The following is a 26,205-nucleotide window of genomic DNA, read 5'->3' as shown; positions in this document are numbered from 1 at the left end:
TTTTTGAAAGAGTCAATGATCAGGCTAGACCAGAAGTGTTAGATTGGAAAAGTGGAAAACTATGTCAGCTGCTAAAATCTTTATCTTAGGTAACATGTGTCAGTAAGCGATAATCAGTCATATTTTTTTGTTGATTTTCTAAGTTCATTCAAGCCAATTTTACCTTTTGTCTGAGGTCAAACACTTCCTTGGTGATCTTCTTTGTAGGTTGAGTTACTGTTTTACGATGCTTTTTGCTGTAACTGTAAAAGTGTACACTTTATAACTTTAAGTGAATCTGGGTTATGTGTTATGTGTTGAACTCCTGTTGGTATGAACCAACTATTGTGAGCCAACTATAGAGTAAGGTCCTTAGTAATCCACTCTGCTCAACTATTCATACAAATCACCCCTTATACGGCATGAGAGCATTTTAAAGGGTTCAAATCTGTTGAGGATCATTGGGCAACAAGTAGGAAATAGCAGTTCCAATTACCTAATGGCTATATTTTATTTTTGTTGATGATACCCTGACTTTTAAAATGAGCCAAGGTGGTGCAGTGGTTAGAGTGCAGTACTGCAGCTACTTCAGCTGACTGCTCGTTCAGCAGATCAGCGGATCAAATCTCACCGGCTCAAGGTTGTCTCAGCCTTCCATCCTTCCGAGGTGGTAAAATGAGAACTCAGATTGTTGGGGGCAATATGCTAATTAGTATACTGTCTTTGGTGTAAGCCGCCCAGAATCCTCGGAGAGTGGGCGGCATAGAAATAGGAATAATAATAATAATAATAATAATAATTAACTTCAGCCAAGTACATTCGACGAATTCGTAAGATATTAATGTCCAAATTGAGTGGAGGAAACATCATAAAAGCCATAAATACCTGGGCTATACCTGTGATTAGATACTCTGCAGGAATAATTGACTGGACCCAGATGGAGTTAGACAATTTGGACAGAAAAACAAGGAAGCTTATGACAATGAATCATGCCTTGCACCCTAAAAGTGATGTTGACCGATTATATTTACCAAGAGCAGAGGGTGGTCGAGGACTCCTACAAGTAAAGCAGACTGTGGAAGAAGAAAAATGCAGCTTGAATGATTACATCCAGAAAAGTGAAGAACCAATGATTAAGGAAGTAAATAAAGGAGGCCTTTTAAAGACAACTAAAACAAAAGCAGAATATAAGAAAGAAGTAACTGAGCAGCAAGCTGAAAATTGGAAACACAAAGCTCTGCATGGCCAATACCTGAAAAGTATTGAAGGCAAAGCTGACCAGAAACTAACTTGGAACTGGTTAAGATCAGGAGTACTGAAAAAAGAAACAGAAAGCTTTATTTTGGCAGCTCAAGAACAAGCCCTAGCCACAAACTGTATGAAGGCAAAAATTCAACATGTTACCACCAACAGCAAATGCCGCCTCTGCAATGAAAAAGAAGAGACAGTTGACCACCTGATCAGTGGGTGCAGCAAAATTTCACAAACTGACTACCTACAACGCCATGACCATGTTGCTAAAATCATTCACTGGAAATTGTGCCAGAAGTTTGGATTTGAGTACAGCAAAAACCACTGGGAACATCAGGTTGAGAAAGTTTTAGAGAATGAGAAACTCAAGATCTTGTGGGACTTTAGGATTCAGACTGACAGGCACTTGGTCCACAACACACCTGACATAACAATAGTTGAAAAGAAAAAAGTATGGTTCATTGACATTGCAATACCTGGTGATGCATGAATTGAAGATAAGCAGCAAGAAAAAATCACAAAGTACCGGGACTTACAAATTGAAGTTGAGCGACTGTGGAAAAAGAAATCGTGTGTTGTCCCGATTGTAATTGGAGCCCTCGGAGCAATACCCAAAGGGCTACCCCGCTATTTAGAAATTCTAAATTTGCCGGACTTGAACATTTTGACTCTACAAAAAACCACCTTACTCGGAACAGCTTACATCCTCCGACGATACCTTAACAGTTCCTAGGTCCTTGGTTAGGACTCGAGCTGCTGAGCTATTAACCAGCCTCAAAGGCTGTGAATCTCACTAAAGATTAACCAATAAATAATAATAATAATAATAATAATAATAATAATAATAATAATAATAATAATAATATTTCTATCCATGCAACATTCAACATGACATTCAAGAGTAAGAATATTCAAATTAAGCCAAAATAACTAACATAACTAATAAAATAACATTAGTATATTAAAATCCTGATTAAAAAAAATGCATAATATAAATTAACAATTAAAAGCCTGGCAGAAGGTTTTTATATTTTCTGGCAATTTCCTAAAAACTGGAATTTCAGCTATAAACTATAGCATAGTCTGGCCCCTGTACTATGACTTGAACCATAAGCAAGGTTAATCTCTAGTTAATCTTAATGCATGTATTGGTTAATATGGGGTGAGAGATGGAAACCCACATACCTGGCAAAATAGTGTTTGTAGGATGAAAAGGAAAATTATAAATCTAGCAAATGAATAGAGAAAACTCCTAACACATTACATAAAAAATGTTTTTGTTTTGTAAATGATATAAATCAAGAAATAGTCCTCCAATGAAAACCAATGAAGCTATATTGCAGCTTGTTTCTCCAAAGCAGAACATCTTCTGTATGTTATTTTTCTCTATGACATCCAACTAGTGCTGGTCTCATCCAAAATACTATTTTCCTTAATGAGGATAGTTCTCTAAAACATTATTTAGAGAAAACATACATTTATATTAAACCAGTCCAAATTTATAATTTAAATTGAATTAAGTGATTTATATTCATAAATAAATATAGAGTAAAATATCATTGTAAATACTGCCATCTTCAGACAGGACTAATAGACCATTCTAGTTCTCACTGGAAGATCCAGCTATTTAAAATTCAAGGCGAGAGGAAATTACAGATTTACAGATTGTTCTATTTTTTCCTTTCTACTTTTATTTTTGTTCTCCTTTTTACCCATCTGGTAAAAGAGCCCAGTTTTACTTCATGAATATGAAAAAATGATGAACATACTCAGGGAATAAGGTAAACAAAAGAAGTGAGTACCTATATTTACACTATCTTGTAAATAGGCTTGTAAAGGGATGAGTATGTAGTTGGCTGAGATCCTGACATTTCTATGCACATAACACTATGCTTTTTCTGTGTAATACATTTATACATGCATTTATGTAAGGAGAAAGAATTAAAGGGAGTGACATGATCAATAGCATTCAGTGCACTAACTAGGAAGCAAACTATTCATTTCATCATTCTGAAAGTAATTGCTTTAGAGAAGATGCAAGAACACAATAATGTGCTAAGGGGATTCTGCTTGAGGTATATTAAAACAATGAGTACAGCATTTAAATTTGTCAAAGACTGCCTACAAAAAAGCCACAGGCAATATCTTTTCAAAGTACAGAATAAAAGAATATTACGCCTGGTCATGAATTACTTACAAACCAGCCATGTACTAAAACTCCTAGCAACTCTTCAAAATTTAATTGTTAAAATAGTATAGAAGACATTGGACAATTTAATAATATAGAACACTGATACATTTATTACTAGGAAAAAAATCCTGAGAATTGCAAATTAATCCAAAGCATTGCATTACATTAACAGTACCAAAGGCAATTTTGTTAACAAAAGATGCTCAGCATAATGGCATTGGCCTCATAGAAGATGACAGCATAATTAAGCAAGCAAAATGTACAGTGTATCATATGAGGAATGGTAAACCAAGTTATTTTAACCCTGCAGGCTCCATGTAGAAAGAGAAGAATGTGTCTACGTGTATGCAGGTGTACATATGTTTGTATCTATATAAACATAGATACATTCCTAAGCATCATCATCATCATCACAACAACAACAAACATAATGACTACTTTGGCCCACATTGAGGCAGTTTCCTTGATGTAGTTATGGAGCTTGTATGATCTGAGGAAGGTAAAAGATATGTCAGAGGTTTAACCATACTGGACAGGTCACATCAGAAAAATCAAAGACTGTCTCTCCCATAAAAATATGGTGAGACATAAATTATAGAAACTAATATTGGCTTGGTGGGTGTTGAAGTTCTTGGACATCTGGTGAAAAATGGGCTACTGCACTCAAGACTGTTGGCTGAGCAATCAAGCCAGCAGCTGCAGAACTACTGGAAGGAAAAGTGTTTACCCATCACAAATATATAGAGTGATAATAATGAAGTCACAAATAGTAATGGAATTAAAATGCTGAATGGCCAAAACAATAGGAGCCAACAGGATGAAGCTTACAAGTATCTGGGCATTTACAGTTGGATAATCAACCATAGACAGGTTAAAAATGTGATTAATAAAGAATAAATCCAAAGAGTGAAAAAATGCTAAAGTCAAAACTGAATGGTGGAAACACCATTAAAGCTATCAATACCAGAGCTATGCCTGTGGTACGATACGCTGCTTCAGTGATTAACCGGACAAAAGATAAATTGGACAGTTTGGATAAAGAAAACATGAAAAAAGATGACTATTCACTATGCATTGCAACCCCGTAGTGATATTGATAGATTATACATACCCTGCAGAAATGGAGCAGAGGTTTACTTCAAGTTAAACAAATTGTTGAAGAAGAAAAACATGCATTGACTGATTATTGTTTGTTTGCTTGTTTGTTTTTCACACTTCTTAACCACCCATCTTCCACCGAGATTATGTAAAAAACAGTCACAAACAAGCATTGATGCACGTTGAATTTGGAATGTACTAACTGTACATGAAACAAAACATGAATACTGTAATTAAAAACAGGAACAGAATGCCAACAAAGAAAAGCATTACATAGACAATTTCTACAAAAGGTAGGAGAAAAGTAGATAAAAATCCACTTATAAATCAAATATAAATCAAATTAAAAAAAAATAAAATCTACAACTGGAGCATTAAAAAAGAAACTAAAGGCTCAATTTTGGCTGCTCAAGAGCAAATTATTCAAAATAATGCAGTCAAGATCAGAATTAAAAATTCACCAAATGATTCAAAGTGCAGATTGTGCAAAGAAGAATAAGCAGTACATTGTACGCTAGGCTTATATAAGAAGACTGCACGAACTGATTATAATCAGTGACATTTTTTCCCCACCGGGGAAAAAAAGAATCACTCATCCTGCATTTCCAGAAAGAGTAAATTAGGTATTTTGAACAGAGTTATTGACTGACCTGGCCATACAGGCCTTTCAGACTAAGAGGTCCAGGCAGTCCAGACCATCAATTTCAGTAGCAGCTCTTGAAACTGTTCTCTTAGAATCCATGATAATCTTATAAACCACAAAATGGAGGTAGAAGAGAGAATCATAATATATAACAAGTGCAAAGCAAGTTGTTGAAACTGCTGTCAGTCCATATTCTTTGTTAAGAGTTAGACTCTCTGAAAAGATTAAAGCCTGGGATACAAAAAAAAATAGGTGTTCAAATTGATACCTTCATATCCATGCACATCTATGTGGTGAACCCTGGTGTATAAGTATTGGTCTCTGCACTGACCATAGATACTTTAAGTATCAACATATATCCTGAGTCTGGGTAAATTCTAATATTGCTTGACTGAATCTCCCATTTCCTTTCTCCCTGCTGCCACCTTGAATACAATAGAATTAAGGGTGAGGGTGACATTCTGTCTGCTGCCAGATCTCCTTTGAAGACTAGGCACTATTGGACACAACCACCTGTTTAGTCCATACCTTGTGTTGGGTATGTCTATATATGTGATGTTTGGCAAATTGAGAGGCAAGAATATGGTTGCAGGACCAGGGTGTCTTGAGCCATATTAAACCCAGTTAGGCTCTGATTCTGGAAGCAATAGGTGGCAAAATGGTGACATGATGGATTGGTAAGTATTGAAGAATTTTACTTTCTGCCTACTGAGCCTGCTTTACAGATGCCTTCTTTCTTCCATTTTTTGCTACAGCAATAGCAATAGCATTGTAGGCTTATATACTGACCCATAGTCACTCTCAGCCCAACACTCTCTGGGCAGTTTACAATGTAAGCATTTTTTTCATATTGCCCCCAACAATCTGGGTCCTCATTTTACTGACCCAGAATGATGGAAGGCTGAGTCAATCTTGAGCCCCTCAGGACTGAGCTGCAGGATATGAGTTTGCCTGCAATGCTGCACTTTAACCACTGCGCCACCAGGGCTTCAGACTGAGTTTCAGGTATTTCTGAAGTACTATAAAGTATACTTGGTTAATTATAAATCAGCTCAATTATAAATCAGGGAATCTCTACTAACCAAAACAGTTGCCTAACCAGGATGCAAATGCATATATTGACCCAATCAGCCTCACAATCAGTATTAAAGGTTATAAAATTCAGACTGAATGCCTAATGGCATCATAATCATACATCCTAATCTTTCTTTGTATGCATGTTTGTGTTACTACAACAAAGAACGTTCAGTATTCACTATATGTGCATCTTCATTATAGATATTGAAATAATGAACAAAATGTCAATTCCCTTAGACATTCAGAATAACAGACTTACAGAGTTGGAAGGGACCTCGGAGGTCTTCTAGTCCAACCCCCTGCTGAAGCTAGAACCATTTGGACATTGGACAACCAGACAAATGGTTATCCAATATCTTCTTAAAAACCTCCAGTGTTGGAGCACCTACAACTTCTGGAGGCAAGTCGTTCCACTGATTAATTGTTTGTCAGAAAATTTCTCCTTAGTTCTAGGTTGGTTCTTTCCTTACTTCTTGTCCTGCCTTCAGGTGCTTTGGAGAATAGGCCATCCTATTCTTTGGAGAATAGAATTCATCATTCCTTCCTTCCCTCTTCCATATTAAAAAAAAACCAATTGATTCCATATCTTTCATAATTTAGGTAGATATTATGTAATTTTAGGAGGGAAATCTTAGTTCCCCTTCCTGGCAATAAACAGTTTAGTAACATGAAAGAATCTTGTAATGCCGCAAATATAGGCTAGGCTTCCTGAAGACTAACAAAGCTACAAAAAAAAACCTACATGTGTTCTTAAAGCATAATAAAATTAGATTCTCAGTTTCTGACAGGTTTAATAACAGAGCTAGACTGGGGACTTCCCATTGCTAAATCAGCAACTTTCAACTTGATTCTCTGCAATCCCTTCCATCCATTCAGTGATATGTTACAGAAGTTATTTTAGAAGTCATTGAAATGAACTTTGAACTATGGCAGCAAAATATGGTACATGTCCCATACAAACTGCATTTGTAATACATGTCTGTACTCTACATACTGATGCTAATTATAATTTCTATAATGTAGTTCAAGAATTATCTTACAATTTGGGCATAAATGGAAAACAATATTTCAATGTAAATTTGTTATATAGTAATGTATTCTGCTCTTTGGTTTCTTTATGTAGGTAAACACAACAGCAGAAAGCTTTCTTTTTTAGGAACTGGGATGTTTTAATTAACATGAGAGGATTGCATACCATGTATAGAGTTGTTGATTAAAAGCAATGCTAATGGGTCACAATGATTTAATGGGCATCCACCAGCAGCCTGAACTGAATCTAATTTTTGAAACTGTTTCTGAAAGAGTAAATCCTGTAAGGAGAAGCCCCTCACCAATATCTGCAAGATGAGCATCATCAGTAAAAGAAGAAATCACCTCCCTATATTTATATTATATATAAACTCTTGCTGTGTGACATAATCAGTGTGCTATGTAAATGATAAAAGAATAAATTCTGTAAGACTTCAACAGAATGTCCTATTATCTGTGACAGAGGATAAATAATATTTTGTTTTGAAATTATATAAGCACTATATTTCTAAATAAGTTGGTCCTAGAATTCAAGGCTAATATTCAAATTTAGTTACCATATGTTCCACCACAATTAACAGCACTTTTAATCATGGCGATGAAATGTTTAATTAGTTTCAATGATGCTTCTCATTAATACATTTTAAGCTGCTAGGTAGTTTATTTATGTAAAATATATGTGTGGCTGCCATCTTAAAATACAGCTAATAGCAGCTCACACAACAATAAAAATGCTAAACTATTAAAAAAACATAAAACTGTAAAACATGACCAAACATAACCTCCACCCCACTTGACTCCAGCATCTGGATGAAAAGTTAGAATGGCTTTCTGGAAAGCTGGGCCCTGCTTTTGCTGGAGGGTGTTCCACAGGGCAGGGGGAAGCCATGGAAAAGTCATGTCTCTGAGATTCCACTGGACATTTCAGGGAAGGAACCTGGAGTGTGCTTATCCTATCTGATCTGGTAGGGCAGGTAAATCATCTCTGTGATAGGTGGTCCAGTATATAACCTGGTGCCATACTATGTAGGACTTTCAAGATGATAGCCAGCATCTTAAATTTCACCTGGAAGAAAACTGGGAGCCACTGCAGGTTGCCTACCGGAAGTGCAATGTGGCCAAACCTAGAAGTGTCCAGCATTGTGCACATCAGTACATTTTGGCTCATGCTATAATTTTCGTATGCTTCTCGTATGCCTTAGAAATCACAGCAGGAAATCATACACCAATGTTCGGGAATTGTGATCAGAAGCAATTCTGAAGCATATAAATAAGAATTAGCCATGTTATCCACCTTCTTATGGAGATTTCTTGATAAATATATTTATTATATTTCACTAATAATGTGACTTTCCCCCAGGTTTTTAATCTTTTGTTAGCACATTGTTGCAAATTAAGATATACATTTTTCTATTATGTGTTTTGTCATCTTGCACTCTGTGTTGTCTTTCAATTTTAGAAGAGACTTGATTTACCTTGGACACGTATCCATGCTAATTAAAACGTGATAACTCCTCAGTTTTGCAACTTTCGAGTGATGTTGGAATTAGAGACAGCCTTCTGGTAGTGTAGAATTTGTGCAACTAGAAAATTTATTAAGTTTTTAAAAATATTCTCTTTTTTCTTTTGAATATAAATTTAGAAAAAGTATGAAGTGTCAAAATTACGTTTTGCATATGTATGGTGAAATCATTGATAATATGCTTAACAGAATTACATACAAAAGAATGACACACTATTTTCTTACAGAAGATGAGGATTTTGTTTATGTAGATTATTTTATACAGATTGATGGACCCAGTTTACATGTGCATGGTCAACATTAAAATCTGATTTTACATTTAAAATGCTGTTTTTAGCTATCCACTAATGTCCTTTTTTATCCCATCAACTATTTCTCAGTTCCTTCCAGAAAATCTAGCACAGTATTTACTAAACTGTCTTCGGTAATAAAGTGTGAGTCTACAATAGAAGAATTGTTCCCTTTGTTTAAATATTCATATTCATAGCACATGATAAAAGCTCCCCAATGAATGTGAAATATTTGATGACTCATGTTATAATTTTGGGGGCAAACACCTTTTTCACAAGACTTTCAAGTTTTGTCCTATAGCAAGAAAAGTTATTTCTAGCACTTGACTCAGTAAGTGTCATCTGAGTCAATTTAATACTGCAGTTTATGGAGTTAATAATTTAACTTGTTTTTTTACCAGAGGTACATAAATGATAATTCCACAGTAGTTACTTGAAGGGCAATGTTCTTCTCTTTATCCTTTAACAATCAGAGACAACTACTTAGGGAGATTTGATATTGCCAACCTACATACTAACTCTGGATGTCCTGTGGGTATGCTGAATCAGTGTTTGGAATCAAGAATAGCTTGGCTCATAGCTAACCTTCACCAAGCAAGATTCAGCCCAGAAAAGTGTATTCTTTCAGAAGTTAGTAAAAGGCATCTTATATAATATGAGTTGGTTGGCTCTTTTCCTTGGCCAATTTCAACATGCTGTGAAAAGGGCTTTGTATGTAAGCCTTGAATATGCCATGAGAACAAGCTGCTTATAATTATTTATAATATTAATGTGATTTTAATGCATTCTTGCGATTTTATTATACTGTTTGTTATTTGGTTGCTTCTGACTGTTGTGGCCCAGGGGACATAATTTTGTAAACTGTACATTCATCCCAAAGTTAATAAAAGATAGAAAAAAATAAGAAAAAGTGTTCCCTCTACCTCAGCTCAGTAACAGTGATATATAGAAGCATTGATTTAATACAAGGGTTTCTTAACTTTACATATTGTAAAGTGGCATATTTACTATGCATGTTGTAATCCTTTCATTTAACTGGAGCAACAGAAAACTTATAAAAAGAAATAATAATCTTCTGAATAACTTGCAGTAATGAGTAACCTGATTGTGACTTGATTTTGATTTGCTATTTAAATGTGGGAATGTGAACTCTAGCTTTATGCTATTTCATATCATACACTCCTTTAAGTTAAATTTAAAAATGTTGATTACTTATAATACAATGCACTTTACAGAATCAACAGGATTCCTTTTTCTAATCTTATTATTATTTCTACATTCATCTGGCCTTTTTGTGGCTGAAGTCTTAAAGGAAGAAAAACTAGCATTCACAATATGTGTGGTGAAAATGGTCGGAAAATTACTACAGAGGCTGTCAAACTCCCAGCCCATGGGCCAGCTGTGTCACAGACTGGCCATGCCCATGCCCGGTTTAGCTGTGACGACATGAGTTTGACACCCCTGCTATAGATAATTTCCAGTTTGATTTACATATTCCTACTTGGTTCCTATATCTAGACCAGATCAAACACATATGTCATTAATTTAGCTATTTCACTGGTCATAAGGCTACCAGTAGTAGGAAAAGAAAATGTCAATTTTACAGAGTCCAAAACAATTATTTTTAAATGAATGGAAGGCTTCAGTTAATTAAGTCAACTGGTTGGAAATCCTTGTTGAATGGGAAAATGGTAGTTGCCTTACCTTATAAAGACTGAGATAGAAATGTCATGATTTGACTCCAATGTTTTAAAAGGGCTTTTGTCCAAAGAGATAAATCTCAGTATTTTCTTGTCTCAGTATGCTATAGGAAATGCAAGATTTAAGGAGATAAAAGGAGTAAACCAATTAGTCCCAACTCTGTTACATGGATCCAGTCTGAAATAGATTTATTGGATGGATGTAGCAGCTCAGAATTACAAACTCAATGTGAGAGTCCACAAGATATATTGTGATTTTCTTTGTTTACGTAAATATTTGTAGTATTAGAGATTAAATTTGGATCACACCATATTCTATTACTTTTTGTCCCTTTCTGTAATTTCAACATATGAAAGAAACATATGGTGACTACAGTATTTTTGTAATAAATTGTAACATTGCCATTAGTGTAGTGACTAGCAATATTTGCAGTTATTTTTATTGGTTTTAGATATTTATTTTAATTGATATTGCATCTCTAATTGGGGAAAAAGATTTCTCCTATTTCTTACTAATAGGTTAAATTTCTCTTCCCTTCTGCTGTTTCTTTCAATGACAGTGAGCACTAGGAATTTTCCAATAATTTTTTGTTGATACTACAGTTGAAAATGTTATAATTTAAATTATTAAATGTTTAGAATATTGCAGAAATAAAGAAATAATGTGGCAGTCACATTGTTTTATATAAAAGATTTTATGATGCGGCAAGTATCAGGTAATTTAGAGGAATGTTTTTATTTATTTAATTCAAACATTTAATATTCTACCCACTAACCCAAAGGGATTAGATAGATCCACAAAGTAATATTGAATCAAACTTTAATCTTCAGATTGGGTTTTTAATAATAACAAACACAATTTTCTTTTCACTTGGTAACTAGATAGGTTAATAACCAGTCACATTAACATGAGAGAAATGTAATGTGAGTGGGGTGGGGGTTTTTTGTATATATTTTTCTGAGCATGTGTATATCCATACCTTGCAAATAAAGTCTGTCGTTGGGTACATTGTATGCATTTTGGACCATATTTGGGACTCTCTATCAACTTTCACTGTTATCAAGGATGTACTGCTATTTAAAATGAAATTTGAAAGCTTTTATCTTTTCCCCTTTCTTGAATAGGAGAAAAAGTCTTAGCTTGGTCAACCATTCTTCCCCTGGCCCAGCAGAATATCTTTACATCAGAGAGTCGTTCCTATTGCATTAATCCATAACAGATAGATCAGTGGTGAAATGTAAAATTTGTTACTACCGGTTCGATGGGCGTGGCTTGGGGTAATATGACTGAGTGAGCATGACCAACTTTTTTTTTTAAACTTTTAAAAACATTTTTTCTACAACCTCTTTGGCTGAAGAGGTTGTAAAAAAATGCTTTTAAAAGCCTCTGACAATCCCAGCTGATTTGCCTGATCGGCAGAGGCTTTTCTTTTTTTTAAGCCTCTGACCATCCCAGCTGACTTGCCTGATCAGCAGAGGCTTTTTAATTTTAAAAGCATTTTTCGGCCAAAGAGTTTGTAGAAAAAATGCTTTTAAAAATAGAATAAAAAGCCTTTGATGATTGCGTGGCTCAGCTGGGCATGGGGGTAGGGAGGGATTTTTGCTACCGGGTCTCTGAACCACCCATCGCCATCGCTACCGGATCGGGCAATACGGTCTGAACCGGGAGCATTTCACCCCTGAGATAGATCCTGGTAGGCTTTTTGGCTATAATTTTGTCAGAACTTCAAACAAAAGGCAAAACCTTTTCTCCTATTTTCAGAATAAGTAAATGAAAGACAACTCTCAAATTAAACATTTCCCCTGTCTTTCCCCAAACAGGCTTGGATTTAGAAACACACCTAATTATTATTACAGTTGTTGGAAGCTGATTTTGTTCTGCCTCATTCTTGTGAAAGCAGTGAAAAAGTTCGTTTAATTGAAAAATGTTTTCTTTTGTTTAGTGGATGGATGTATACATAGAGCTGCTGGTCCTTGTCTAGTTGCTGAATGTCGCAGTCTGAGCGGCTGTGAAACCGGACAAGCCAAAATCACTTGTGGTTATGACCTACCAGCAAAATGTGAGTAAGCTATTTCATACTTTTTTAAAAAAAAATCAGGTGAAATTATATATCTATATTTACATCTATATATTTATATTGAATTTTCAACAAACTAATGTAATGAAGCATTAATGAAATTAGCAAAATTAAGTGTGGTTTATGATGACTTTTGTCCTTTAGGAAATTGAGATATTTTAAAGACTTATTTTCTGCTAAATAATTGGATACATCCTGCTTACTTTGGGAAGTAGGATGGGTCACAGATTTCTGCCTAGGAAAAAGCCTTCTAGCATTTTAAGAGAATAAACACTTTAATTTTGACTGCATGGCTGTAGTGATGGTCACTACAGAAGATTGGCCAGGAGGATAGTTGAAATGTATTATTTTAACTTAGATGTATTGCACATAAAACTTTATATTCCCATGTAATGTCATACAGAATTAACCAAGGATTTATTTTAGTTATTAAAAGGTTATATTCTATTTTATCCTGTCCTTATTACGGAACATCTATGTAGATTGGTGTTTCTCATCTTCAGTGCTCCTTAATCTTTAGATGGCCGCCTCTTTGGCTAGTGTAGTTGAAACATTATTCTGTTTGGCCTTGGCCAAATCGAAGGAGATGAGGTCATTGAAAACAGGTGTGATTAATTCCACTTTGGAGTCTGTATAAGTTGTTCAGAAAGATCCAAGATGGTGCTGTATATTTGCTGATTTCAAAGGGGTCTGCCTGTTGTCGTGACAGGAAGAAGTAGCATAAGGTCTTTCTTTGTTCTTATTAAATTTTTGTTAGTGTCTTATATTCTTTAATATTTGTGGAGGTCTCCCCCTCCCCGTTGATGTATTATGTACTACTGTGTGTTATCTTCTCATTCTGCCTTCAAATAATGCCTTTATTGATGTGGTCATTCCTTCTGAATGCAAAAGTCCCTATGATTGAATCCAGCTGGGCTGAGGACAGAGCAATACACTCTTCTGACCTGATACAGATTCCTTGGGAGCAAATTCATTTTAAGTGAAAAAGATTAAAGTGATTTATGTTGTTTCAGCTCTTGGGTGTAGATTGATTGGCAAATACTATGAGGACTTTGTCACACCTAAGCATTGCTGCTTTCAATATTAGAATACATTTTTCTCACTTCAAAACCTTGAACTGACAACAGTCCCATTATATGTAAATGAAGAGATGGTTATCTTCTTTTCCACGTTACATAATAGTGGAACCATTCTTGGGAAAGTTAACACTGAAACAATAATATGCAGCTTGGCTGCATAATAACAGTTATTAGAATGCAGGCTGTATTTTATACTGTAAAACTCGCTGAATGATTTGGATATTCAGGGTCATTTCCATACAGTTCAAAATTGTGAGGTGTGCTGCTGTGTTACAGAGGTTGCAAATTTCTGTTCTATGCTTTTAATCAAAATTTAATACATTTATATGTATTAAATGTGACAAACATTTAATCAAAATTAAATCTGATCTATTCAATACTCCAGGTTGTCTGTACTGTAAAATCAATTTCAGTCCAGGAAAAGGCCCAGGGTACAATTGAATGAACATTGTATCTCATGAGAACTGTGCAAAAGTTTAAAAGATGCTGTGCTTCAATAATAAAAAAAAAAGTTATGTAATCCCATCCCTTACAAAGCTGCTTCATGAAGGAATGCATGCCCCCAACTTCTCATCAAAAGGAGGTTATGTTGCTCTGTTTCACTTTGAAGGCTACCTTGAATTGTCCCAATAGGTGGAGGAGGCTCTTGTGTTTCAGCAGAAACCTCTTCCAAGGAATGGAACTACAGTTCAAAGCTGAGAACTGATGGGAAGTGCCAATAAGAGGCAAATCATGCTATCTTCCTGCCATAAAGCAGCTCACATAGGTAAATTATAGGCATCTTATAGATCTCAATATAAGAATATTGTTTGCCTTCCTACTAAAGTTGAAAACTTTTCATATCTTAGCTGTTCTCAAGTTCAGCACCCTTTTGCAGCTTAATTCACTTAGAAAAAGAAACCCTCAGGATCTTCAAAACCCAGGATCGTTGGGACAATAAGTTCTTATTTCTCATCCAGAAAAGGAGGTTGTTTTGTAAAACTTGTCTGCAATAGTCTTTTCTCTTATCCAACATTTCATCCCTTCTCTGGCCTCCTGCAGAGAATCTGAATTATGTTGCCTGTCATATAAATAGGGATGCATAAGCTAGGGGCATACACAAAGCCCTGCATCTTTTATTTAAGAAACCATTAATTTTAGGCGTTACACATGTTTCTTTGAAGTATCCTCTAAAATAAAAAGCTCCCAGAGCAGCTAATAATGATCTATAATAAGATAGTAAAAATGGAATACAAAAGGAAAGAGATTGGGGCGAAGGAAAGGGAGCAAGGCTGTACATTCTGTTATCTATTCTTCATTGCTGAAATGGCCTTGTAGGACAGAAAAGATTTTGGAAGAGGAGTTAAAAAACTCATGGATTTTCCCTTCTTTGGAAGCGGAATGGGTGTGGGACTCTACAGAGCTAAAGTAATGGTTTCCTATGTCTGTTCAATGAAGTGGATAGAATGGTTAAACATTAAAACAGAAGGGGAGAAGCCAAGTACACAACTGGATAAAAACAAGGCATGAAGATTATTACTAGAGATTGTGTGGAGCCTCAATCAGTTTTTTAGTCAGGAATGACCAGATAATGCTTTCCCCAAAGTCTTAAAAAGTGGAACAGAGTCCAACTTCTTAACTAGATCTATCAAGAAAGGTAGACTAAGGACAACCAAATTCTTGCTTCTTTAGTTTTTGAAGGATTTAACCCTGCCTTTCCTAAAAGATTATTTGGGTAGCAGAAGAAGGGAAAGAATTCCGTGTAGTAGTATTACTAGTAGTAATCTGGAGGCACCTCATTTTTGGGTACTAGAAAGAAATGTCATGAACAGAAAACAAGCAATGATGCACCAACAACAGGTTGATTGTGGAATAATAAATGAAGGACATCTGAAGGTAATATCAGGATTGTATAGGTAGCAGGTTGAAGCATTGTTTACACAGAATTTTTAAGTGAGAAAATATACTAACATTTGGCAAAAATTAATTGATACTTTTAATTCGTTTCTGATCTAATTGGTGACCACAGCCTGCCTCATTTTTGTGAGCAAAATTTCGTTTTTTAAATAAAATCACATTCTGACCCAGTCCTTTTTTGTTCTGCGGTTTCTTGTGGATGTTCTCACACTCATCAGGCAGCCACAGCAAACTGTAACATAACAGTGATGTTATTACACAAATGGCACTATTACATATTTGGTCACAATATCTGATACAGTATGTAGGTCACAGCATTTGTGACACAAAACACTGTCATGTACCTTTCATCATTTGTCATCCTATGGACATTAGTTCTATGGAAATAAGACAGATTGGTTGGGCATAGTCCAGGATGGTTAGAAGGATAATTTATTAGGATCCCAATGGTTTACTTTTATGATCTGTCATAGTGATCCCTTGGTCTGTATTAGATAATGTCATTTGCTGCCTGATCAAATCTACAAATTTGCTGGAGCTGGAGCCTGCTTTTCTATATAATCTTTAAATCTCTTGGCATTTTGCTAAATGTATAGTATAGGTGGTATAGGTTATTTAAAAAAATGGGTAGCTGTCCTCTCATGGGCTACAACTAGATATTGAACCAATCCATCTGTAATTCAAGGAGATATTCATGAAAAAGTAGCCACTAAATCAATACCAAAGCAGTATGTGATGTTTCAGAAATATTACATTAAGTTCCATTGGGTGAGAGCAAGAGAGCAGAAGTCAGGGTTCAGGTAAAAAAGAGCCAATATATAAGATATCTGTCAGGCATTAAGATTTGAAGCACACAAATAGTCAAGTATACAAGGTTGCACATAGTACACATTTTTCTGGCAATAAGTTGCTCTGTAACAGAGACCTTTATAATGAAGGTTACACCACCATCACTGTCATATCCTAATTTATGTGTTCTGACAGCAAAGCCTACTAACTATTGAGCTTGTTTTGTTACAATTTTCTTCCCAAAGTTACTGAGACTTTTTGTATTTGATGTGCTTCTGTTTATACTAACTGAGTGGCTGTACAAGTGAATCTGGGGTCTGAGGCCCTTCTTTTGAGAGACTACATGACTGCTCCAGGATCTTTGCCAGGATGGGATTTGAGATCTGCTGTGGCTAAGAAGTTCAGAAACATAATAAACAGTTTGGGTATATGTGGCTAGTGATCCATTAACATACACTTTCATTCCTTATAAATACTAATTATGTATGTTGTTATTAATAACTTAGAACTGGATTTCAGAATACGTAAATATTCTAATGATCTTGTTGGTGTCCAGGGATTGATAAAGAAGCAATTAATCCAATTTTAAAGATCAAAATAATATATTGGAGTCCGTTGGCTAGGAGATAACTGATGGGAATATAAACTAGTTTGAGCATCCTAAGGAAAGATTGTCAATAGAGAAGATAGGATCAATTTATTTTGAGTCTGTTCCAATTCAGCTATAAATCCACTCTGTTCTAGTTTCTATCTGTCGGCACTTAATTTTTGTTTTTTTTAATTTTTATAAAATTAAAATCATAATAATCTCAGCCACACAAATTAACAACCCCTGAACTACATATACACAAATTTCCGATAAAGTCATAGGATAATTGAAAGCCATCATCTTTTGTACTTTTAGTTTCAAAGAAATTGTAGACTTGTAGAAGACTATTCCACTCTTGAGAAAGATAGTCCTTTGAAAGTCCATGGGAAAAAATAATAATTAATTTCCATGAGAGATTGATAGGTTACGGTTAGACCCAGGGGTGAATCTACTTACCTTCCCAACCGGTTTGGAAGTGCACATGCCATGCGCGCCACCCTCTGCGCATGCGCAAATCCTTCTGTGCATGTGCAGAGGGTAAAAAACAGATTACTTCCTGGTTAAAACCAGGAAGTAACCAAGACCAGGCAGGTGGGCAGAGCCTCACGCCGCCATTGCTACCGGTTCAGCTGAACTGGTCCAAACCGGGAGCATTTCACCCTTGGTTAGACCTTAGTGTCTCATAGTCATGATGCTTTCCAGATATTATGCTCTGCTTGTCTTTATGAATTCAATCTATTAAAGTTGGTTGTGCCTCCTTAACAATTTTACCAAAGAGAATTTAGGATATAAAGAAGCTTTTCTGGTCCCATCCCTTTCTTGTAGGTAGTTATTTTTTTAGTTTAATTTCATCTGAGATAAACCATAACATAATATTAATCTAAAATTAAGCAAAAGCATTGAAAACTGCTTCTCTTCTTTTTTTCTCCAAGCTCCCACATATGTACTTGGGACCTCAAAGTACAGGATTACTTTGATTATTGTGAAGATTTACTGAATAAGACTATGTTTTCTTTGTCTTCTTTATTTAATGGAATAAAGTCCTAAACCAAACTTAAGAACATTTCTTAAAGATTCATGATCACAGTAGGAATTTAATGCTGCTAATTTTATTTTGATCTATTCTTACACATCATGGCTTGCTGGATGTAATAAACTAGGCCATCTATTTATCTGAGATACAGAAGATGCTAGTTTTCTTAAGATGAACATAATTGGACACAAAAGATTTGAACAATTATATGCTTGTAGCCAGGATCTTCTCTTGGGGAAAGTGCTCAAGGAAGTGATGGCTTATCAGAACTAGACACCTTGGATAAAATTGATTTTTTAGACCTTTACCAATGAATTTTAGTCCTGGTTTTGGTTCTGAAACTGCATTGATCATGCTATAGTTTCCCCTCCCTCACCCCACCCGAGAGAGAGATGGTCAGTACAATCATGTTAATTTTCATGGACTCTTAAGTTTGTGATTCCATTCAGGACTGTCTTAACGCATGGGTCTGTTGTGTACTTGCCCGTGGGCCCCACGAGCATAGGGCCCCATACTAATCTGTGTATGTTAACCCTTCAAATCCACTTTGTATCATATAAATACAGCAACTGTATGGCTTTCTGAGTATTATTGTGTTTTTCAAGCCTCGTGTATTGTTCAAATGTTTATCATGTTGATTAGTTGTTGCTGCACAGCATGTTTTTAATGTTTCAACACCGATCTTGTTGGAAGTGCCAATAAAATAAATATATGTTTAATTTTATCAAGCATTTACATTTTTATTCCTGTGAGTAGTTGTTGTAGGGGCCCCAGTACACTGTTTTGCCCGGGGCCCATAATGCTGTTAAGACAGCCCTGATTCCATTCATCATTTCACCCATCTGGAAGATTATCTGTGCTGAGGATGGATGGAACAATTTTGTGGTGGTTCTGATCAAGTTATTGCTTGAAGATTGTACCAGAGGGCCTCTTAACTTCTCCCTGGTGGGTTGTTCATATAGAAAAATGCTGAGATTATATTCAGGAATCTGCTTTTCCCCATTTTGTTTAACATCTATGTGAAGCTACTCAGAGAGGGCATTTGGAGATTCAAAGTGAAATATCATCCATGTGTAGCTCTGTCTCTGTCCTTCTTTCCTTTAGATACAGCAAGACAGTGGAAATGCTGAATCAGTTCCTGGCCATGTTAATGAGCTGACTAAGGGTAAAGAAAAAGAAGGTTAGGTTAGACAAGAGAGAGATGCTCTTAGTGAATGATTTATCTACTTAACTGAGTGGTATTCAGCACCCTTGAATGCTGAATACCATCTCTCTCTCTCTCTCTCCCCCCCCCTCCCTCTCTCTCTCTCTCCCTCTCCAGCTATAGTATTATTTAGATACAATTGCTATGGTAGTCCACTTAATCTTGTTTTTAAGCTTATCACTATGTAGTCATTCATTCACTATTCATGATGAGGTGTAGTAAGCATCTATCCAAAAACAGGCCTTTTCAATGGTAGCCCCTATCTGGAATGCTCTCCAAGTACCGTATGCCCGGCTCTGGTTTTATTTTTATTTTTATTTTTTTTACATTAGACAAAGAAATACTTATTCTTCCATGCATTCTAATAAATCAATATATTAAGTTTTAAAAACACATTGCAGTTCTTAAACTTTCTATATGGCCTCTGCCATATAGTATTTTAATTACTACATTTTAGTATATATTTTAATTATTTTAGATTTTTGTGATTTTAGTCATCCTGGGAAAACCTGCATTTGAAGTACAGCATGAATTTGTTTTAAAGTAGAGAAATAAATTGCACACTATGGAAATGTATTAATGTAGCCTCTGCCCTTTAGGAAATGTTGCTTGGATATAAACTCACATTTCTGATAAACTTAATGTAGATCAATCCAATGTGATAATGTAACTATGCTCTCCAAGGTAATTCGTGATGTAATGCAAGTACTTAGAAGCTATATTGGCATCATTCACAGTGGAAATAAACAAACTGGTTAATTAAAGTTTTCTTCAGAGATTAGGAAGTATTCTGCTGTGTATGCATAATAATCTGGTTTTATTTTAAAAATTAGATTTGAAGCCATTAGTAAAAAACAAGGTTTTTTTAAAGTTTGTTTTGGATTACTTAGAATATTATAATTGAATAAAATGATAGTACATATATTCAGTACATTTAATACATATGGGACAATGAAGTATTTTTAATTATGCATGTTTTTCTTTTAATATAAAATCATGAAAACATTTTTCTGAAGGAGACACTGCTATATAGTCACTTGCTAATGTTGGAGTTATATATGATGTTCATTTGCATGTACATCTCACAGAGAGAGAGAGAGAGAGAGAGAGAGAGAGGGAGGGAGGGAGGGAGAGAGAGAGATCTGTTTTGGATGCATGTATATGTTTGTATGCCTGTGTATGTGACCCTCTGCCCCTTTATGAAAAAGCATATATTATACAGCTGATTTTATATGGTTAATTTTATTAAAATTAACAACTGAATATGACACGTAACTGAGGAAGTTAGCAGTTCAGATCTCCCACTTGGAAGTCACTTAAGAGGTGTTAGCTGCTATTTTAGTAATTTCTAGACTCAGCTGTTCAATTCTGTTATTGGGATAACACTTTCTTACAAGGGTATCATAAGAGTTCCTCAGATAATATATGAGAATGATCGTTTTAGAGTGCTCATTATTATTCTTACCCAATCAATACTGTGCATAAACACTTCTTCTGAGAGAGAAGGCACTGATTGCTTCCCCTTACTGAAACGGGTTGAAATTTTAAAGAGACTTGATTTGCAGCTCTAAAGATGCTCTGAATGCTTTACTGAAATATCCCAAGGGAGAGAATATGAACAATGTGATCCTTAAGGATACTGGACAGCTTCCATCTCTATCATCAGTTTCTATTGAAAAGACTTATTGAATTAATGTCACTAAAGGGTGTCAGTTTTTCTGGAATATATATCTTTTCCTTTAGAGCTTCTCTTCTGTAAATATTTAACGAGAACATGACTTAAAACTTAATTTATATGCAAAGGTATAAATCAAAGTTGGTATCCTTAGGCAGCTGATACCTTGCTTTCTTATCAGTGCAAGAGCAACAACATGGTTGTAGCCAATAAGTGTCACCTGAAGGGAAATGCACCTGTGCATCTGCATTGGCACTGGAATATTATTACCATCAGAAGGATAAAGGAGTAAATCTAAGACTGTGTTGAGCAGCCTTTCTATATGCCACACTGAAGATTTAGAATGCCAGCCCAGTAAACAGGTGAAAACCAAGATCACATTCAGATGATATTTATATTTGGGTCTTGCTGACAACATCTGTCAAGAAAGACTCTGTGATTTAGGGATGGGCCTTTCTGCATATGTTTCTCATTGCTGCACGGTAGGTGCAGGGATGCTGGGAGGCACCCTTTTTGCTGATCTTTCATAGAGCTTTTAAAGTGTAGTTGTTGCTTGGACTTCAGATCCTGGAATGGGGTGATAATTTTATCAGTAAGTGTCAATGTAATATATGTCTTTTTGGGGGTATTTTGATGTGGATGTCATAAACTGCTGGGAATCATTTTGGAGTATGATTGTATTCAAAAACTACAACTAAATAAATCTGCAGAATACAGTTTGTCGAAAGGTTACTCAGCAGTCACAGAAAAATATAAAACTGCCTTTCATTTTCTCATCTAGTCCAGCATCATCAATAGTGACTGGCAGGCAGGAGTTTTATAGTTATACCTGGAAATGCCAAAGATTAAACCTTGGGCATCCAGCTGTACAAAGAGGAATTGAAGATTTTTGAAATATGTGGGACTGCTAGTGTTTAAAAGATTGAATTATGATGTTTCAAAAAGAGGAAGTGAGCCAGAAAAAAAGTAAAAACCTGCGGATTTTACTCTACTAATCATAGCTTACTTTAGGGGGCCGTGCTCATCTCCATTTCTTTAAACCATTGAGTTAGCACTGTCCAAAGGCATTTCCATGGTCATGCCTCTAGAGTGACATGTTGCAGCTCAAAGCATATGGTGAAACACAGAATGCTGTTATCTTCCCACCAAAGTGATACCTGCTTATCTACTTGCATTTACATGCTTTCAAACTGCTAGGTTGGCAGGAGCTGGGGCTAGTGATGGGAGCTCACTCTGTCATGCAGTGATAGAACTCGAACTGCCAGTGTATTTATCTTCTCCACTGTGTTTTAAACCACTGAACCATTGCATCTCTGAGAAAAAAGAAAAAGGAAGAAAATGAATATGCAGGATAATAAACAAATATCAGATTTTTTTATTCCACGTAGGGAATAATTATGCATTTTTTATTCACTAATTGATTAAAGCATATCAGCTTGCATTAGCATTCTTACATGCTGAAGTAGTCTAGTTATGACCATAAATTGTCTCCCAAAATATGAGGAATATAGAATAAGCAGCATGGAGACAGGGAAGAATTAACAGTCTGCAAGTACAGTGAAGCAAAGAGAACCGATACCTCATATTACTTTTCCTGAAATATCAGAGCAAAACAGCATGTAAAAAGTTTAATCTTAGAAGCCAGAGTAAAATAAAATGTTTTGGGCTAGGGGTTTTTTGAGTTTTTTTGGTGCTTTTGAATCAGTCTGGAGTCTTGGTGACTATCCTCCAGTTTTCTTGGCAAGATTTTTTAGTAAGTGGTTTGCCATTGCTAGTGTTGTGTCTCAGGTGGCCCTAGAAGTCTGATGCTTTGACCACTATACCAACTGGCTCAGTAGTTTGGGCTAATTAGTTCTCATTATTAGGATACACTTCATAAACTAGACTGAATAGGAAGACTGCTACTCTGGGTCAACAATGGTTTAGCTCCAGTTGCTCACTATTTTTCAGTTAAAGCAGTAAATATCCCTCCCTTAAAAGGAATTTCAAATGAAAAATATATAAAAAATATTTTTTTTGAGAGGAATTAATTCTTTGCTTTTATCTTAGAAGACTCAAAATTCTTTGATAGCGTGATTGGTAGGATATATATAGAATATGAAATGTTAAAAACCATATTACTAGCCTTTTTAACATTAATGATCAATACATTATTCCATGACTGCATATGCAATAATTTAGGAGCAGGAGAAGAACTCTGGGTATAATGAAAGCTGAGGTATATGGAAATATGGTGTTGGTTTTTAGATACTGCCTAGCCAAATGAGCTCACTTTCAGAGATTTGTGTGACCATAATTTTATTGTTTGGATTGTAACCCTGGATTCACATCAGGGGTAGGTTCTACTTACCTTTACTACCGGTTCGCAACGGGGCTGCGTGTGTGTGCGTGTGCTCTTCTGCTCAAGCACAGAAGCGCTTTCATGATGTCAGGGTCAGTGGGCGGAGCCTCCCGCTGGTTTTACTACCGGTTTTATAGAACTGGTGCGAACCGGGGGCAACCCACCACTGGCTCACATGCATACAATGGAATGGACTTTCTCATTACTGTAAAGCTTTCACAATCCTCTTTCAAAGGAGGGATGGAGAGGGAAGGTAGAAAACAATGAGTGATTAATTTTGTAACATTTGCAATTGCTTACTGCAAATAGCATGCAAACAGATGTGTAGCTTAATTTGTGCTAATAACTGGCCTGTCTTCCAGTGCTTCCCATATGATGCTTTTCCCCCCTTAGAATTGTAGGTTGATAATGAAATAATGTTTTAGGTGATTTTGATGCATTAGGTATTAAGTAGGAACTAAGACTGTTATATAGGTTTGTGGGAACCTTTACCATATTACGCTTGACAATGTTTAAAAACTTAGGTAAATATAGCTGTTTAAAATCTCTGTGATGATAAAATTAGGAAAAAAAGAACATTTAGCATTTTAAAGCTAGAAGACGTCAGACTTAGTCAAAGTCTAGGTAAATTTTATGCTCTGTTTTCTCTGAATGAAAATAACAAAATAGTTGGATATTTTTGTTGTCATATGGTATTGAAAATTCTTGGCTCTATAATTCTTAATTTTTTAGCTTGAATTTCAAAGATTATACACTATAAATTTTCCATTGAGGCCTGACCTTATGAAAGAGAAATGTAACAAATGGTAAGGATTTTGATTTTTTACAATCTAGATTGCTTGAAGAATGTAATATCAGTCATATCAAATCATTTTCATTTTTTCCCCTGCCTTGATTAATAAAAAAAAAATATATATAATACTTTTCATCTTCCGTTAAATATCTCACCCTGTGCTGGATGACTGAAGATGCAAAATAAGTAACCACATGGCAAAACACAACTGCTCTGTGCCTACTTCTGGATGTGTTGATTGAGTTATTTGTACACAATAAGAATAGATCCAACATAAATTGGAATGTGTGAACAGAAATCAATTCTAAAACATCGAGTAATATAATAAAAGAGTTTTGGAAACTGACTTGGTTATTCAGTACAATTAAAATCACTGTGTTTATATGAAATGTGATCTGTGTGTTTGCAATTAACCTGGGACTTATTAACAGCTGCAGAATTAATTAATGGTTTGTGATATGGCGTTTGCCCTTGAGGAATGGGCACTGAATTTGTACAAATATATCATGGAATGTATCAGAGGAAACATGAAAATATGATTCCATTTATTTCACAAATGACTAGTGTTCATATGGCTATTTTTCTAAATATACTGTATTCTCATCTAATTGATAGAAATAAAAATGGTTAATTAAAATGCCCTTTTGCAATCTAAATCTTCTCAATTACTTGCTTTTCCAATTTTACAAAGAGTCCAACTCTTTAGCTTCATTGGCTTGAAATTCTGAGAGTTGGAATCCAACATATATAGAACTCAAGACTAGGGGAAGCTGTTAAAATTTAGTCAAGATTAATGAGATCTATCAAATTCACATTTAGCCTAGTGATGATGTGCCAATCTCTATTCCTCTATCTTTCCAATCTGCTTCTTGGAGTTTATTATTCTCGGAATAAAATGAAAGGAGATTTTCTACCTTAAGAACTGGTAGTATATAAATTAGACGTGTCCAAAACTTGGCTCACAGGCCACGTGCAACTTTGGACAGCTAGTAATGCAGCTCCACAAGTTCAGAAACTTTTAACATTATCATGTGATTTATTTACATTTATATGTTATATGTTGCCCAAGACAATTTCTCTTTATTCAATATGGCCCAAGCAAGTCTAAAGGTTGAATACCCATATTCTAAATCACGGGGGTCAAATTCACGGCATCACGTTACCATCACGTGATATGTCATGACGTTTTTTCCCTTCGCGGAGCTGGGGTGGGCATGACGCATCCGGCCCACAGGCCACCAGTTTGACACCCCTGCTCTAAATGATTGCGTTTTAATGTCATATGCGAACTTGTGTATAATTATTCAAGAAATCATGATAAAGGATAATGACTTTGAGCAATATGTGAACTGATAAATAAATTTTCAGCTTTCCTGTGTTCTTGAAGCAGAGCAAGTTATGGTTCTATTAATACTCTCTTAGCATGAAAAGCAGCAAAACAAGGCATGCCTAAAAATCTTTTGGGTCTTGAAACCTTTCAATCTATTGTACCCTTCAGTGCCTGTATAATTTAATTAATTATACATTATACATGTACCCTTCAATGCCTGTATAATTTAATTAAATTAAAAAGCTGATTTAAATGTAATCTCTCCAGTTTGCCTACATTGGGAAGGATTCTCCCCAACTTCCCAATTTTGCAAGAGAAATAGGAAAATCAACAATTTTGTTCTACATTTGTCTGCTGTTTTGCAAATGGACTTTTAATTCTTGATATCTAAATTGCTGTTCCTGTTTTTTTTTAAAAAAAACATTACATCTAACATCTCACAATATCAGATTTGCTATGCTTATCATGCATTTATTTGAATATATTCATATAAACATAAATTTAGTGTCTTTCTAATCACCCTTCTGCAAAGATGATTTAGATGACTGGACCACATTTAATATGCTGTGGATGGAAACAATACATTAATCCACAGAAATTCTAATTTGTGGCGCAGTA

The 26,205-nt window shown here is 35.4% G+C and overlaps 1 protein-coding gene across 4 annotated transcripts in view; it reads left to right on the top strand.

Annotated features, from left to right (window-relative positions):
- The window catches only part of MACROD2 (mono-ADP ribosylhydrolase 2), a 1,140,895-nt gene that overhangs the window by 228,493 nt on the left and 886,197 nt on the right, over positions 1–26,205 (top strand). For 3 of the 4 annotated variants that reach the window (XM_034432401.2, XM_034432402.2, XM_087882285.1), the window contains one exon: positions 12,724–12,840. The exons of the other annotated variant lie outside the window; for it this stretch is intronic. In XM_034432401.2, the coding sequence (XP_034288292.1) occupies positions 12,724–12,840 (117 nt within the window). The remainder of the gene's footprint in view (positions 1–12,723; positions 12,841–26,205) is intronic. 4 annotated transcript variants of the gene reach the window in all.

This window comes from Pantherophis guttatus, chromosome 1 (assembly GCF_059756535.1).
Source record: "Pantherophis guttatus breed Tessera chromosome 1, ASM5975653v1, whole genome shotgun sequence".
Taxonomy (NCBI): Eukaryota; Metazoa; Chordata; class Lepidosauria; order Squamata; family Colubridae; genus Pantherophis; species Pantherophis guttatus.
Note: the sequence above shows the minus strand (reverse complement) of the source record. Positions and strands in the feature narration are given on the sequence as shown.